An 18217-nucleotide genomic window follows, 5' to 3' on the forward strand; every position below is an offset into this window, starting at 1 on the left:
TTACTTGTAGGCAAATCATTTTAATGGACTTCCAAATCAGATCCGTAAATTTGCTCACTGTGGCTATTTTAAGCCAAATTCCCGTGCAACACAGTGCCCAATGCCCACATTACGCATAACGCTCTATGCGTAATTACGCACGAAAAATGACAAAATGAATATCACGGCTGGAGACCATTGTTGGCTCAGTGTTCCTCCAAACTTTTCCATAATGCAAAAATGCTGGTGGCAGTATTTTAATGGCCATCAACTCTCCCTTTCTAGAAGAATACACCAGCAGAGGGAAACAGATGCATAAACATTTCAGGGCATCTTTCTCCTCGGCAGCAACAGACTCCTCCTATTCCCCACGTCCAATTAGTTATTATGGTCCGGCCCTTTAAGACGCAGCAGCGGGTCAGCAAGTAGTGTAGTGTTTCTCTAATTGAACTTCGCCCAATCAACAATAACTCGTTAGCAGTCGCTTTCTTTTTCTTGCTGCCTGAGACAGCTTTTTTCCTCTTGCAGGGATTCACCCCCCTCCAGTCTGTTACTGCATAAAGATCTACATGGAGCTTGGCAGAGGAACTGCGACTCTCTGAGGGGGAATACAGTCCGGCTGCCTTTACAACTACGCCCGAAGCATGGTTATTTTGGAGGAAAGCTTTCCGGCGAGCTAAGTTGCGGTATTCGGCTTTGAGTGTCAACATATAGAGGGGGTCTACGAGAACGCCGAGTACCAGAGGAAACACTTGTGGACGCTTAAAACTGCCCTTTGAATGAAATAATCAACTTTTGTGGAAGCAGCGATTCTTCGGGACTGCGATGACCTCCAGTAAAGACATGAAGGCAGGTTCTGTGTTGCAGTCCAGCGGCGACGAGAGGAGACGGGCTCCCTTGGACCAGCTGCCGCCGCCGGCCAACTCCAACAAGCCTTTAACGCCGTTCAGCATTGAGGATATCCTTAACAAGCCCTCGGTAAAGAAGTCGGTCGCCAGTATCTGTCCGCCGAGAGTGCTGGAGAAAGTGACGGGCTCCAACTCTGCGAGGAACGGGATCACCACTCCCTCCTCGCCGCTGTGCGCGCTGGAGGAGCTGGCCAGCAAAACGTTTAAGGGTCTGGAAGTCAGCGTTATCCAGGCAGCAGAAGGTAAAGACATTTTGTATTATTAATGTCAAATGCACATTTTCAGAACAAAAACAATGTTTTTGAAGGAAAGCAAGCGCAATAACCACCAGGCGCACAGCTGAGATTAGAGCTAGCTGGGTTTGTTTTGACTTTACATGTGGAAATGCTTCGACAGCTGCACAGGAATGCGTAAAATATCAGATGCAGAAAGTGGAAAATGACACATTTACAAATTTAAATGTGCATGCATGTGCTCTATGAACTGCTAAAAGCGGCTAATGTACTGGGTAATATAGGCTACTATACTCCATCAGCCATTATGGCCTCCTCCATGCAGTGCTATGTTGGATTAAAATTGACAGACTGACAGATAAACTTAAATGACACACTGACTGTAAACTTCTGCTGCACAGCAACAATAACGAACCCGACAATTCTAATATTTAGTGAAATTCTTGTTTGGTTCTAAAAATTGTAGATAATTTGCCATTGGGACGAATTATTTCACTTATTGTCAGTGCACATGTGTATTTTGTGTTGACAGCACTTTGAGATGACCAGTTGATTCCAGACAGGACGCTTTTAAAATGTGTCAAAGTCACGTGAAATAAATATAATATTTTGCTTTAAGGAAAAAGACAAAACCAAACACGTAGACCGGGTACAGGCCTGTTTAGCAGTGCCCTCTGTTGCTGCTGTAGTTTGGGGGGGGGGGGGGGAAGTGACTCTTGCGGTTGTTTCATGCGTTTTCTTCTCCCTCCCCTCCAAGGTCGCGAGCATGTGAACTCTTTCGGACAGAGACAGACGTCGAAAAAGAGGAGAAAGTCGCGGACGGCCTTCACGAACCACCAGATTTACGAACTGGAGAAGAGGTTTTTGTACCAGAAGTACCTTTCTCCGGCCGATCGCGACCAGATCGCGCAACAGCTGGGGCTCTCCAACGCGCAGGTTATCACCTGGTTTCAGAACCGCAGGGCCAAACTCAAGCGGGACCTGGAAGAGATGAAAGCGGACGTGGAGTCACTAAAGAAAATCACCCCACAGACCCTGCAGAAGCTCGTCACCATGGAAAACATTGAGGAGCCCCAGGGTGGGGACCCCGAGGCCAGATCACCCAGTATCTCCCCGACCTCCCAAGGACACCGGGCCTTCCCACAGTCCCCCTCCTCGTCCAGAGACCAAACCACGGATGAATTCTCGGAGGACGACGAGGAAATCGAGGTGGACGATTGACAGTCAGCGGGCCTGTGGTTTTCATAAGCAGCAACAAAAAAGAATATTAAAAGGGGGCATTTTTCTTCCCAAACTTTTGCACGGATATTGACAAAAAAGGAGAATATATACATAAAAAACATTTCAGGAAAGTTTTTTTCTCTCCTCTTCCTCTTTTTTTCCCTCCATTTTAATTTATTAATCGGACTTGTAAAACCTTCCAAGTCTGTCGTTTAAGTTTCACCACAATATTTGAGGAATATCTGGTTTCCATTCAGACAGACCTGACTGTTATGGTACAGTAAGACTGAAAATTGTGTAAACATTTCAATTTTTTTCACGCTCGTTTTTAAAGGGGGGGTGGAAAGTTGTGCAATTATTTTTTTTGTCACTTATTCGCATTCTTCTGTTAAAGGAATCGGATCTGCCAATTATTTAAATGAGCCCCCTTCACCCTTTGTGTTGTTTTTCACATGCACAGCTCGGGGGCGAGGTGTCAGTCCATCCCTCCTTGAGTGTAAAATGATTTTTTTTTTTTTGTTCTGAGCGAAAAGTGTTTCTGCAAGCGTGCAGGCCTGTTCGCAGCGCACAGGAGGCATCACTATCAGTATCACTCTCTAAGTTCTGTATATATATCAAACATCCTATGCGATAATTTTATTGTAACATTCTATTTAATCAGCATCTATGTAAATAAAGGTTATATGATATTTCAAGAGGCCTTCGGCGCGATTGGATGTGTGATTGAATTAAAAATGTGAGGGATGACGCTGAGAAATGTGATTCAAAAGGGCAGAAACTACATTAGAAGGTCACAGAAAGTACAGGATTGCTATATGAGACAAAGCCACACTCATATATGACTTTTATAAGAATATAATAACATGGGGACTCGTCCTGAGAGATACATAAACTATTCACCCACAACAATCTGCTCTGCTTGGTTAAAACTTGGCCCTTTTGAATAATTGACCTCTGCTTTCAGCCTTGAAGTGCCATGACTTCAATTAGCAGCCGTCCACTGCCTTTATTCCCATTCTTTCGCTCGGCTTTGAATACATCTTGTCACAAGAAGGTCCCGGTCTGGCTGCGGTGTTAAGAAAAGCTTGCTCCCACCCCTGCGCCATATGTTTTCTTCCTCCTTCTATGAATCGTCTTTAACACAACTAGTCGACATGATTGATTAGGTTAACCCGCCTTTGCCTTACATAAAACAGCTTCCACCGAGCCGTGGGCAATAATGGCACGCATCTGCCACTCCTGACTCGGGTTTGTTTGGAAAGAGAGGAAAAAAAAAAGTCTCCCATGAATAGCAAATGTGTTCGTGTGAGGATCCTAATGAATAAACCTCAATGGGAGGCAGTGGAAATGCAGCGTGCTGCTGCTGCTGCGGCTGACCATTTGCAACAGTTTTGTAACGGGATCAAGAGTTAAGTGTGTGAGTGTGTGTGAGAGGGAAGGCAGGGGTGTGTTATTATTTAGTGATAAAACGTTATTTGTCCCAAAACAAACAAGATTGTTTCGCCAGCGTTCAACGTAAACCGGCGTGCTGGTCTAGTGCTTTTTATTCCATCGCTATTTTGCGCCAAATGACTCACTGAGCCCATTTTAATCTTCATTTAGAGACCCAGACAGACAGGGTTTATTATTTGGGAATTGTTAATTCTTCATTGACAAAAACATGTTGTGGTTATTCGAAAAAAAAAAAATAATAATCAACAAATCAAGTAATTCACGTTTTCAGCTTCTAGACATTGAAATTGAGATTTTTAAAAACAGACTTAAGCTCCGTGGGAATACTGACTCTTAAAAATTTACTTTATTTACTGTTTTATTACTTATGTGGAAGGCAGACCAGCCCGGTATTTAAAATATTTTTCAGATTATTAACAAAACGCATTAGAAACAATGAAAGCAGGAGCCCTCAGTGCTTCTTACTTGTGAAAATACAAAAATCACAGACAGAATGTGAGACTGAAAGGAAACTAAAGGGCTTGTTAGGACCGATTTCTTCTTTTGGGAGGGTGGAGAAACAGAGCAGGCTGGCGCACACAATGGAAGTAATCGGCTGGAATCGTGGAGGTTGAAAAGTCAAGTAGGCCTTTTATTATGGAGCCACTCCGGACCGACAGGAGGAACAACACAGAGGATGGAGCTTTAAATAAAAGTCAGTGGACAAACTCTGCCTTAAACGTCCTGATCCAACTGTCTTATTTATAGAAATATACAGGAAAAGAACATCACTGTTTGGGACCTCCTGGCTTTATAATAAATGAATTGTACCAAGTCTAATAATCCTAATTTTATTCCTTCATCTCAATAGCAATCCTATTATTTTCCTTATAGGTGCTTGTGTTTTATTTTATTCTTTTATTCTGAAATTTAAAACTGAAGGACATAAAACAACTAAGCCACTTACCCATTTTACTCTTAAACTATTATTAATATTATTACATTTTCCACATTGAATTACTGTTTCATTAACTGATTCATTTTCACCCTCACAGCTGTATTCTTCTATGAAAAGGCATTAAATCTCAGATGGTGCTACTTACAGTGAATCTTACACACAAGCAGTCAGCGGCCCCCTCTGTTGGGGCCACATTTAGATGCACATTTTCCCAGTGCATTATGATCAGAAACATTAAAGCCCAGAGGTGCCAAAAACGACGAGTTGCAATCTAACCGAGCTGTCAGGCAGGAACCTGAAATTCTCTATTTTGGCCTAAAGGTCACAGCTTTAGGGGATTATTGTTTTTTTCAACATACAAGTGCCCTGAAGGGACTTGCTCAGGCTTTATAAGGGCAGCTGGGGGAAACCCATAATATGCATGTGTATGTTGTGCCACTGACTGATTTTATTCTTCATTTAAAACATGGCCACAGGAGCCTGATTTAAAACAGCCAAAGGTTCAAATTAACTTGAGGATGTTATTAAGGTTATTGGAAAAATATTTAAAAAAAAGATCTCATCTCCAAACAAAACAGAAATTGGTTATTGAAAAGTCCTTTAAAGCATTCTTTTTGGCATCTCTCCTTCAGTTATCTGGCAAGTCTTTAGTCCACAGCTGCCTTATTCCAGGTGTTTGACCTCTGTAGTAAAAGAGAAAACTGTTCTGCCCTTGATGAACACATGCTCTTCTTTCATATGAAATCTAAACTCCATTTCTAGCCTTTGACCTTTAAGACACATAAACACCAAGCACTAATATTTGTCTTTGTATAGCAGTGAAATAAAAATACAAACCGGCTCTTTAACCTACACAATGTTATCCTGATGTTAATCCCAGCGTTATTTTGTATTTAAGAACAATTTCTCAATATGATATTAAAGCTAGTGCAACTTAGGAAAGTGCTGCTGAAATGTCGTGGCTGCTGCAGCTCAGTCTACTTAGAGAGAGCAGAGGCCGAATAAGATACAAGGCTTGTATATTTTATCAGCGCATGTCAGGTTATCAGCGTCTTTCCTTTCACTCTGGACAAGATCACACACATCAAAGCTGGCCTCCTGCCCCTGATGTATGAGAAGCAAGTGTGCCACCTAGTGCTGATCAGGGGGGACTGCCTTCAGTGGTCAGTGAGATGCTGCAAAGATCAAGGGGTCGTGGGCCTGGACGGACACAAGTTTTTGTTTTGAGTGAAATCTCGAACAGGGTCAAAGTTAGCAATCCATGCCAACCCTTCACAGTGCAGACTGCGAATAGTCCACTAAACTATTTTTCTCTGCAAGCCCCTAAAATGTGCAATAAAATATCACCACAGTTAGTGTGTCACATAAACATTTAAAGGATGAGGTGGAATGCCAGTTGGCTTGAGCTGCTTTTACATTTTGTGATGGCAACTATGCTGCTTAAAGGGGCAGTCGCTCCACTCATTTTACACATGAAGCTGAGTTTACTCATCATAAGGAGCTTACAGCGACCTGCTACAGCTCTTGTGTAAACAGTTGTATAAGGTCTTTTGAGGATGTGGAGGGAGCTTTCTAAAGTCTAAAAAATAACCCCAATGAGTCCACAGATTTATAACCAGAAAACTTGGGTGTGAAGTTTGACAGATGTGGGCATTCATCAGGTATGCAGGATAGAATTAAAGATGCTATTGAGTTGCATTGGAAATGTGGGCTGCAGCATTTTTGGAGCTTGGCCGACACTAGGGACGAAAAGTCAGGATATATCTCGGCCTCTGCTGCATCAGTTTTGACATAAAGTCCCCCAACTTTATGGAAATGCAATGATAAATCACTGAAGTTCCCCTTTAAGTCAACAAAATAACAAACAATTAAAAAAAGATTTAATGAATCAGAATCAGAAATACTTTATTGATCCCCGGGGAAAGTTACACAATTTATTTTAACGAATTAATGAATCTAAATAAGAATATTTGTTGTTTGATTGTCTAAATAAAAACAAGAGATTGATTGAACACAAAATAAACAATTTTTTGCCCATCTTGCTTTGACATATACCACAATCATCAGTTGAATTAAGATCCCAGTGTATAATCAAGGTTTGTCAAGTATTAAATCCACTTATACATTTACTGAACCATTCATGGGACAGATACAAGACACAGTAAGGTCTGTGGGAGAAGAGCTCTAGTGAGGGAGGCCACCAAGAGATCTGTGTGGACACCGAAGGAGCTACGAGTTACATGGTCGAGATAGGACACATAAAAACTGCTGCTGCTGCTCAGATTCACCTGCAACAGCTTTAACAAAACTAACGACCTGAAGCTAGTGTTTGCCAGAGGGCATGTAGGAGAAACCAAAAGGAAGAAGAGTATTATCTAATGAGAGAGGATCTTTTCGACCACCATACTACTCACACACAATCCCTATGAAACTTGACAAGAGACTGAGCAGTTTCATACAGAAGCATCCAGACGTCAAGCTGATACAGACCCATCCACAAACTCAGGATTTTAACTGCCAGAGGAGCTTCTACTGCAGATCACCTTCATTTGGGCGAGTAAGAGATTTGTTTACATTTTCTGTGATGATTGGTATGTCTGACTACATCTGCTAAGATTCAAAATTGTAAAACAATAAAACATGAAAAACTTGTTGAAAGCCACTGCTGTTCCTGCACATTTTTAGACTTTTATTAAAACTATCAAAAATATTTTGTTCACGTGAAAGTAGTTGCTTCAATTTTAACATGTAAAAAGGTAAATGCAAGACCAGGACATCATGTTGGAGCTTGGCTTGTCTGCTTCAAAACGTGCACGGTTAAATTGACTTATCATTTTCCTTACTGCATGTTAGATACTGTGGCACCCGTTATCTCAAAACAAGATCACTAATGTAATCAATACAATATTTCCCCCCCTCGAAAAAATATATATAAAACTGTCTAAAAGGAATGATCATCCATCATGTGACACACACACGCACAGTTAAGATGTTGCTAAGGCTTTTCTGTATATCTCTATATATATGTAGATGGAAGCAAACTGTACTGTAAGAAAGTAATACAAACTATTATTTTTCACATTTTAAATTTATTTTCAAAAATACAAAACAAGGAAAATAAGTATATGTACACAAACACTATTAAAATAGAATATGTATTGTACAAAATATGTACAGCTGTCCTCTGTGAAAACAAGTCCTATCTGGTCCTTTTGTCCTTGATGGTGTAGTGAAGGACTAATGGTTGGGCCTATGGGAGAGAAGATTTAAAATATTATAAGTGGGGGGGCGACTACAGTGAGGTATATGTAACTATTAACATCTTATAAATAGATCAAACTAAAAGTTCATTCTTTTTATTTTTCATGTGTCAAATGCAACATGTAGCCACACCAACACTGGATTTAAAATGATTACTTTCATTTGAAACTATGTAAAACGGATGATGACAGTAGAAGACAATGAATGAGGTTCAGATTATTATTATTATTGAACATTTCTATTCACCTTCACACATCTTCAGTGAACTTCATCCTAATGTTCCAAATCAACTACAGTACAAAGAATAATTTGTTCAAGTGTGAAGGAATGTACGACATTTGTTGGCACTAGTTAACAGGGGCTGTACCGTACCTTGCCAAACCAGTGTGAGAGCCATAACCGTTTCATGGTCATGTGATCGGGCAGAGACTCGTTATTGAACAACATCTGGACCTATAGGGAGACCACACAAACAGATGTGAAGGGGAAACTGATGGATGAAACCTGTTTGATACGACGAGGAAGCAGAAATACTTTTTCGGACTGAAAACAGACTTTCAGTTTCGGTTTCTTTAATGTACTGGTTTTGTTTAATGAACATCATTTATTTTCAAGACAAGAGGAATTAAAATCTCAAAAACACAATGGTTTTATTAATATGGTTGTTCGGATTCATGGTATGCAAGAAATAACACAACTACATTGTTTGAGTGTACGATCGGCCACGACCAATTACCAAACGGAAGGCTGTCTTCAAATCGTCACAACTTTATTATATTAATTTTTAAGAGTTTCTGTGTTCACAGTTTAACCAAAGCTCCAGTAAATTTCACCAGTAAGTTACTTGGTTCTGTAGCATACAGCATAAGTAATGTTGCTATGGTTACCTGCACGTTACCCATCGTTAATATACTATATCTGGCACTGACGAGTGTGTATACCAATACATGAGTTTACCAAACATCTGCTAACCCATCAGAAGTTCTTTTCCGTAGCAACGGTGTGAGATTACTTACTTTGTGTGAACAGTGAGAAGTTGAGTTTAGCCATTTCACACTTTTGTCCTCATTAGCATAGGCTGAATAAATGTTGACACATCTTTAATGTTATGTAATGTGCACCATAATGTCTTCTTCTATCGAATCAGTGAGGATCACCGACTGACCTGGTGTTTCTCCACGTTTAGCCGATGACAAAGCACTTTCCGTAGGTGTCTCACCTCCGCTCGGACAGAACAGCGAACAAACTTCTGCTGCAGAGACAAAATCAAACAAATACACTGTAAAACCGCCACGACACAACTTAGACACGTTAAAATCAAGAATTCCAACAAATCATGACCAGCTGTACGTTTGTGTTTGTTATTACTTACTTATTACTTATTATTTTAGCATTCAAATATTTGGTGTTTTTACAATGCCCATTCAAAGTTCACTGTCCCAAACTGTAACAAAAAGGTGACAAAAAACATTTCCAGCATACCAGAAACGTAAACTAATAAGGTAGCAGCATATCGACAGGGTGTGGCGGACTCCTGTTACAATTAGATTTACAGTGAAGAAAGGCCCAGCTTACTGCTGGACGCCTTCTGCTCCCAACTGACTTATTACAGACTCCTTAGACATAGAGCTAAACTTTCTTTTCCTCCCTGAATGCAGCACAGGATAGTATTTCTTCTTCTGGGGCAGAAATGTGTTTAACTGAATTTCCACCTCAGTAAAAACAGTGGATCATGGTTGGACACGCAGGGGAGTGAGAACAGCTTACAGGTACAAGGTAACATTGGATACAACAATAAACCTTTCACATAGTGGTCAAAGAGGACATGGGAGGATGATGATGGTGATGCCCTAACGCTGGCAGCAGTCACCAGATCACTTCACAGAAACTCAGAATTCACATCCTGATTTGAATACTCTTCTCATACTGTAAAACCAGATAAAACACCCAAAACAACAATATAACATCTACACCATCATCCCATTCAAACTTCTCTATTCTGGAAAATGACTGATGACTTGGCCTGTCGAGAATCTTTAAATTCTGCTATAGTGAAAACATTGAAAACAAACTATATCTGAAATCTTGATTTGAGCCCAAACTTGGACGGGAGACTAACAGTGAACCACAGTCATCTGTTAAACAAGGATGCCCTCTGCTGGCTGACCAAAGTCTCTGCAGTGTGTGTGACGATGTTGGCTGGGCAGCGTGGACAATAACCACAGTGAAATTTGACACGTTCTATGTGTTTTAGCTAAATTGCTCCCCCAGCGATCTTTGCTCAAGACTTGATTCAGTCCAATCTGGGCATTATCCGATCCCACTTCCCTCGACAAATGAGCCTGTCGTGAGGATTCAGCCACACGGGGAAACCCCCAGCAATAACTGACGAGGTAGGCATTCTTTTCAGTTTAGTGGCTTTGACATTGTTCACCAAGCATTTTTTTCCAATACCCACATTCAAATTGCCAGTATGTATAATGTGTATGAATAGGCTCAAGGAAACACTACAAGAATGAACATATTATACGGCTCATTCAGCCATACAACTATCAACGCCAGGTCACCCATCGCTAATTAAACCATCACTGTCATAATTAACGCTTCATTTATGTCTAAATCAAATTTTGCAGGATACCAAGTCGCATTCAACATTTTGTATCTGTCTTTATTGTTCTTTCATGCCACATTTGGTGAGTTTGCCACAAAGAAAAATACTTATGACGCTCACAGACAAGATTCTGTCTACTAATTTAGCAAATTACAATTTGTCTAGCAGCATTTTAACTGTCTGATGTCCCGGTCAAAAGCTATAATGTATCTATTGGACAGAGATATACTGTTGTGTGATGTTTGTGAGTGAGTCAACATCTGGGGCATCTAGCCTCAAGTTGTTGGTTGAAAACACCACAACACTTATACTATAAAATCTCTAATTATTGAGAAATGAACAGTTTGCTTGGGAAATAAAGGATGATTATACAGTGATGTACTTGTTCCACTTATCCCCATCTCTCTGAGTGTGAGGCAGCCAGTAACCAGCTCTGCTGAGTTCTGCTGTTGCTGCAGATGTCATTGTGCCATGTATTTGCTTAGCAGTTAAGGGTAGAAAATTACTTAAGGCTTCAAAAATGTGCCCCTGCAGACATGTTTTGCACGGTTGTGCAAATGTGTGAGCCGAGTCCTTTTAAAGCAACCACAACCAGCTCAACGGTTCAGTTTCAGTACACAGACGTAAAAAACACAAATACATCCAAGGATAGTTTACTGGTATATATGACTTACCTGGAGAGTAAGTTTCGTCTTATCTTTTCCAGCAAGCGACGAACTGTAAAGACAAAACAGAACAGACCGTTTTGAAAGATTGATGTTAGACAGATTTAACTTGAACGTGTGACACATTTAGCAGCATATTTTATTTTCATTCTGTCAGTCGTATCTCATAGTAGATTGTATGACATGAAAAACACACACACACACACACACTGTTAGATGCATCCACCAGAGACAAAAGCTCACCTTAGCCTTTCTAAACACAGCGAAACCTGCTCATCATATCTGTAGAAGTGGGCTTTTGAATGGTCGAAACTTGTGTACGGTAAACCTGTAGCATCGGGTACAGCATCTTGTGAAAAGAAAAAAAAGGTTTTAAATTGACAAATCAAAGTTCACATCAATCATCATGTCGTTGACTGGGCAGGTTGTTGCAATGAAGTCTAACAGACTAACAGTCCAACAGAGCAGCAACTAGCTGCAAACAGCAGGCTGAATACAGATGCAGTTGGAGTCTTAACACCTGCCACTGCCTAACAAACATTGATCACAGCTGTGCCTGGTACTGGGAAAAACCCTGCAGAGCATGTGGTACAGGTGGTGCAGGATGTGGTGTGTTTTGCTTTTCAAAAACAAAACCTGTAAAATGAATTGTCCCACCGTCATCCATACAGTGCCATCTTGTATTTTACATACATGTTTAATTGCATGTGTTGCACAAGGCATTAAGCTTATACATTAGCTCATATTGTCGTTCAGATGCTCTACATGTTCACATTCAAAATGTGTCGATATGTGGCCATTTTGAGCACCAGCTTCAACTTCATGCAAATTCAAGGTGAATGATGTGACAGTACTTGCCACTGTGGTTTACAGTCACGTGACCCGTGAAAACACACCACAGCAGAGTGTATCACCAAAGATGTCACACAGACATGGAAACAACACACTGATCTGGTTCCCTCTTCAATCTAATTATAAACTTAATCACAGACGAGACAAAACTAAATTGAAGACTTACCGTCTCCAGACGGTTGGATGACTCTCTCTAACCCACGTGACTGATAAAATTCCTTTATTCTTTTGTCTTCACCTGCTCAAACATGAACATTAGACAAACATGACAAATACAGTGACAATACTTATTTTAAAATAACAAAAACTGTTCGTAACACTGATACAGAGAGCAGTATTTTTTACGTACTTTCTTGTAGTCCAGGCACCAGTTTGTAGACAATGTCCTGCATCACTCGATCCAGTTTAAGGTTGAGTAAAGGCTGCGTTTCATGGATTTTGATGTTGCACATTGGACAATACTTGCTTGTTTGCAGGTATTTCACAATACAACTTTTACAGACTGTAGAGCAGAAAGAAAGAAAGACATTCTCATTCTGAGGATTTCATAGTCTAGACTTGTGAAATGGCAGGGAGACTTTTACAAGTTAATAACACGAGAACAGATTATCATTTTGTCCATCTCTGTTTAAACTCACAGGTGTGCAAACACTCTGTAATTGTTGTGGCATCTATGAAGTAGCCCGCACAAAGGTAGCAGACAATGTGTTCGTTCAGGTCCTTGATCTTCAACTTGACCTCCTCCTGTTAGGACAAACAAAAAGGTGTTTCAAATATTTTAAAAGTTTGGTTTAAATGTTTATTTATCTCCCCAAACAAAGTTTAATTAGCACAAATCCTCTGCACTGCTTTAAACTCAAAGCACCTCACCTGAAAACAAAAGATATATATCTTAAAGTTGTTGTCCTGTGGGATCGAGACAGCTCAACAGCAATGGACCCAGTGAAGTAAACGGCAACTCTACCAATGTTTGGGTCAGAAGAGCTTTACTTTACCTTTAAAGTAAACTGGATGAGCAGCACCTCAGTTACGATGGGAAACTTTGACTGATTATATAATAAATAACACTGAGTTTGAACTTTAAAATGGTGCTATGACGGCCAGATAACGAGCATCAAACAGCACCGAGGATAATGGAGAAGACAGCTGACCCTGACCTTTGACCTCCGTGTGTAACAAAGGAAGTAAAAACGCCAAGAAATTAGAAATGCTGCTACCAAGAGGACCGATGAGTTATTATACTAAAACAAAGCTAAGTGTGGACGGGGAGGATCGTAGTGGGTCGGGGTTCAAATCTGGGTTTTGGGCTGAAGGGGCCAGTTGAGACCGACGTCAAACACTAACAGCAAATACAACGATAGTGAACAAACAAGTGTAACTAACAACGATGTATTCCCGTCAAACACAAACCAACGGCAGTCCGACACAGACGTTACAGCCAGCCGAGAGACCCCACGGAGAGTAGCGGCCGTTACCGTCCCAGCTCACTCACGTGTCGCTTCAACTACAAGTAAACTCCCGGTGAATACCGATGAATACTGATGAATACAGCTGAACACGTGGACTAAAGTGAGCGAAACAACAGTTAGTTGACGGGATTTCGGCACGCTGCTCCGCCGTTGAGGCAGAACAACACGGGTGGACTCCAACCGTACACGCATGCTCAAACGCGACTCCCTCCTCAGCGCTTCAGCATTGCGCTCCCTCTCTCTCCATCAGCGCCGCGGAGACGACAACGATCTCCCGTTAATGCGCGTTTAACTCGCCTCTGCTGAAGCTGGACTCCCCGTACGTTTCTACCCCAGTGCGGGTGAGCTCCAAGAACACGGCCACTCACCTCGTTTCTCAGCGGGTCCAGTTTGTAGACGGACTGTAGCTGATTTCGTAGCCGCATCGCTATGGCCATCGGACCTTGCTCCGCCATCTTTGGGACTTGTGCTTACTTCCGGGTAAATCGGAAGTGACATTTTCTGTAAGCTGGAGGAGGCGGGTAACTGCGAAATATAAACGCCGAAAAGAAAAATATATAAATAATGTAAGAGTCAAGAAAAATAAGCCACCTCACCGAGGCCCAGAGAAGGAAAACAAATGTTCAAATGTAAATAGTCACGCTGACTGTATGGAGGCCTACATATTCCCTTGACTTTATTTTGTAAAAACAAACAAATTAAAGTTTATTGAGTCACCTAATTAGGAGCCATCAGAGGTTGTTGGGTTGGGGGGGCATCAAAGTAAGGATTGTATACAAAGAGGATGTATAAGTGTGCCATACATATATAAATATCACTTTTGTCTATGTGCAGTTGACATTAGGTCCTATAACTAAAACAATAAAGATGTTCTTTTCTTTCTTTTTTAACAACAAATCTTAAATGTAACTGTTAACTGCTTAATAAACTTACACACTGACATAGTATATTCATTTGATGTGGACTGGCAGAGTGAAATACTAACCTTTAAATGTTTTCACTCCAAAACTGATTACTTTTTTTTTTTAATTAGTGGGTGTTACACACAAAGGCAGACTCAACCATAATCAAATCCCAGTTAAAGCTTTTAAGAAAGACCTCACAAATGTTACCTTATTCACCGTTTCTGATTATGTTAGCCTGTTCTTGGATGTCTGCCCTAATTAACGGATTTACTAGTATTTTAGTATTTATATTCATTTTCATACAAATGCAGTTCAACGGGGGAATTAAAAATGGATGCATCAAAAGAGATGGAAAATAAAGATAAGAGCAGAGGCATTAAAATCAGCAGAGAGGCAAAAATGAATACATAAGAGCACCAACAACAAGATACAATTATATTACTTAATGAGAATGCTGAAATAAATTAAATAGGTCTTGAGATTGCTTCTAAAGGAACCCGTCACCTGAGAGGTCTGGCGGGTTTGTAAATTGAGAGCATATTGTATATTTACTGTGGAGTCAGGTCATTAAGAGCTTTATACACAAGGAGTATGATCTTAAAGTTAATTCTAAAGGTAACAGTTTTTGGATGGCCTATACAGATTAATGCTTAATGCTTAAGCTTTAAGTTTATTTCTTCATTTTTATTGATCACTTTTTACGTCTATATTTGGTCCAGCCCTATGAAACAATCAAGTTTTCAGAGAAGTAAAGCAGCTTTAGGATTAGTTGTGTGTTTAACCACTTGTTAGTCTCTTCTCTTGGCAATAGAGGGCACTGCAGGAACACACTTCAGTCAATTGTTTTGCAGCCTTTGGCATCTGCTGACATTTATGTAGCCTCATGTAAAGCAATGTCATTCAGTCATTCATGCACTCAGGGGTTTAATGTAGTTGTTGAAAAGAAAATGTCATTAAAACATATGGATTCACGACCAAACCAACTTCTTGCTTTTGAGTTGTCTTTGTATGTGCACACAAAGCCATCGTGTCTTAAACCAGCATTCACTTATATGCTTATAGGCATGATATTCCTATGGTTATTGTCTAATTAATTTTCCTGTTTATGTTGTTACTTATGCAAACCCACTTATGATAGGATCATGTAGGCTATACAGTTGTATACAGTACTGTATTGGTATCTTAGAAGCCTGCTGATAAGGTGCACAAATGTATTTGGCTCTGGCCCAGATTAAAATTACGTTGGCAGTGATGTTGTACCATTGCTGGTATTCAAAACATGTACATAACATGGGGAAAGAGTGCTAAGGCTCCATACCTAAAGGTGTTCCAGGACAAAAGATAAAAGGTGAAGTGTGGGAAAAACACTGTTAAACCATAATCCTGAGTAACACACGGAGAACATGGTGGGTCTTGTAACCTGAATCCTCTGATACCTTGAGACCCACAGTACTCAGGCATCACGGAGGGTGGGCTGCTCTCGCCACTGCACGCGATCCCATTAGGTCTGATAAATTATGCCAGAAACCTTGATGGGGAGCTCATTAATATCTAATCAGCAATGTATCAAAAGATAAATCAAAAGAACAAGATGCAGCAAATGTTCAGAATGTGCAAATATACACATTTGACTTTGCAACCCGTATAAGTGTGATGCTATTCAAGACAATGCACATTACGGATTGATATCAGCTAATTTGGGCTGAAACTGTATTTGTTTCATTAATAAACCAAACAGCTAAACTGACTTTAATTGGCTTTACATATCTAATCTTTGCAATGGTAACCCTTTCACTTAGAGGAGCGCTTGTAACTGAAGTGTTTGAACCCCCCAGACTGTTTGGAGGTTGAATGAGTACTTCTCTCCCCTCCCTGAACAACAATCATCAAGGGGCTCTTGAGAAAAGAACTGAACCAGTGGCTCAGTGGCCAGCGGTAGAGGACTGTGGTTGTCCTGGGCAGCTCACAGACCAATGTTTAAATATGTGTGAATATGAATTAGGGTGTTGAAATGAAAGACAGAGTGTGTGGGCTCCACAAACATTTCCCTAGATAATCACGTGGCTTATGTATTTGGGACAATATTATTTAAATCAATAGTTTGTATTGTGTTGTGCTATATTTTTGGTATTTATTCAGGCTTTTGCAGTGGTAAGATGGCTTATATGTGAGGTTTGTACTCAGACGGTGGTTAGAACCAGTTTATTTTTCCAAAAATTACTTACACTTATTTAATTATGGGGAGAATGAGAAGTAATAGTTTTGTGGAAAAATACATTTTCAAATGGGGAAGAAAATGTAATCTTGGTTGTGGCTGCGTTGCATCTGAATTAGCGTCTACCCTGTTTCAACAGGTCGTCGTATTGGTATTACATGCGGAGGTCTCCTTGATCCCTCCCAGAGGGCTTCCAACCTGTGGACCACCCAAAAGCTGTCGTCCTAAACAAAGACTCGCCCTTCATTCATTCTTTTGTAATTTCCCAGTGTAACGGAATGACTGGCAAGTTTGTCTTATTCCAACCACCTCAGTGAGTCTGTAGCTGCTGAAATTGCTATGTGCAAGCCATTTATTGAGACTGTTAAATCTGGCATGAATGCTTTGTTTATGGGTGTCTATCAGTGATAATTAAGACTCATAATTGATGCTGTTTTCTTTGGATTTAAGTGTATGTGCAATACAAAATTCTACAAAGCATGATTCATTCTAGAAAATGTTCCATTTTCCATTCATCCTTTTGTGAGAGAAAACTTGTAACACCTTGCACCTTTCTTCAAATGAAAAAAAAACAAGCACTTGCCAATGTCCAGATCAGATTCAGTCAATATAAATTGGAAAAAAGAAAAGGTACAAGCAATATATTTTCACTCTTGGCAGCCTTTTTGAGTTTGAAGAGCCGTTGTGATCAGTCTCGCTTCACCGAGCCTTCATAGTCAGGCCTTGTGTCCCCTGCTGTCTGCTATTTCCTCTTGCCATGTAACGTCTTATCTGCTGGGTCTACGAGGTCACTGCTTATCTGATTGACAGGGCTTTGACTCCACGCAATATCCAAATAACCTGAGGGCCTGGAGGCGCAGGAGGATCACAGCATGGCAAAATCCACCGGTCGGGAGAGCGAGAGAGAGTGAGTGAAGAGGCAAAAGAGCCGACGAGAAGGGAGAGGATCAAGACGAATCCAAGCCTTTCATTTGTTGTCATTACTTCATGTCAAAATCACGGACAATAGAACCCCTATTTTCTTGGAGTGTCTGCAAATCTGCCAGTTATTTCTCCCGTCCTTCACTTTTATTGGAAATGATTAGTTTATCTGATGGATCAAACACCTGCCAGGACTACAAAGACAGTGCTATTATGAAGAATTTGAGGATTATTTTTCATTGAGTAAGAATGACAGAAATAAAAAAGTGAGAACAGATTACAAACTTCTTCTCTGTGTCTGTCCTTAGGTTGGATGTTAACTATTACTGTGTGTAATGAAATCATGCATGAGGAAACTCCTTTAAACCACGGGGATCTGAATCAACTGAAAACTCACTGAGCTGATAGAGACCCCATTTACCTCTGTACTGGACATCCTGTGCCAAAACCAACCACATAGCCACCCTGCTACTAGAATCTATGTTCCGCCATGCCAAAAAGGAGGCCCCCATACCTCCCCTCTCTCTCTCTCTCTCTCTCTCTCTCTCTCTCTCTCTCTCTCTCTCTCTCTCTCTCTCTCAGAGCAAT

General features: G+C 40.6%; 2 protein-coding genes across 2 annotated transcripts; one reads left to right on the forward strand and one right to left on the reverse strand.

Annotated features, from left to right (window-relative positions):
- The first annotated feature begins 804 nt into the window (after positions 1-804).
- lbx2 (ladybird homeobox 2) lies at positions 805-2341 on the forward strand. The gene is made up of 2 exons (XM_070913652.1): positions 805-1129; positions 1878-2341. Exons 1-2 carry the CDS (start codon positions 805-807, stop codon positions 2339-2341), a joined length of 789 nt encoding a protein of 262 aa, XP_070769753.1.
- Positions 2342-7847: 5506 nt separating this feature from the next.
- pcgf1 (polycomb group ring finger 1) lies at positions 7848-14043 on the reverse strand. Its single transcript, XM_070913560.1, has 9 exons — positions 13957-14043; positions 12758-12863; positions 12469-12621; positions 12286-12357; positions 11511-11616; positions 11277-11319; positions 9157-9243; positions 8364-8444; positions 7848-7980 (listed from the first exon to the last, which is right to left on the reverse strand). The coding sequence occupies exons 1-9, from the start codon at positions 14041-14043 to the stop codon at positions 7930-7932; spliced, it is 786 nt and encodes a 261-aa protein (XP_070769661.1). The 3' UTR covers positions 7848-7929.
- Positions 14044-18217: the final 4174 nt, after the last annotated feature.

The sequence above is a fragment of the Enoplosus armatus genome, chromosome 10, assembly GCF_043641665.1.
Source record: "Enoplosus armatus isolate fEnoArm2 chromosome 10, fEnoArm2.hap1, whole genome shotgun sequence".
NCBI lineage: Eukaryota > Metazoa > Chordata > Actinopteri > Centrarchiformes > Enoplosidae > Enoplosus > Enoplosus armatus.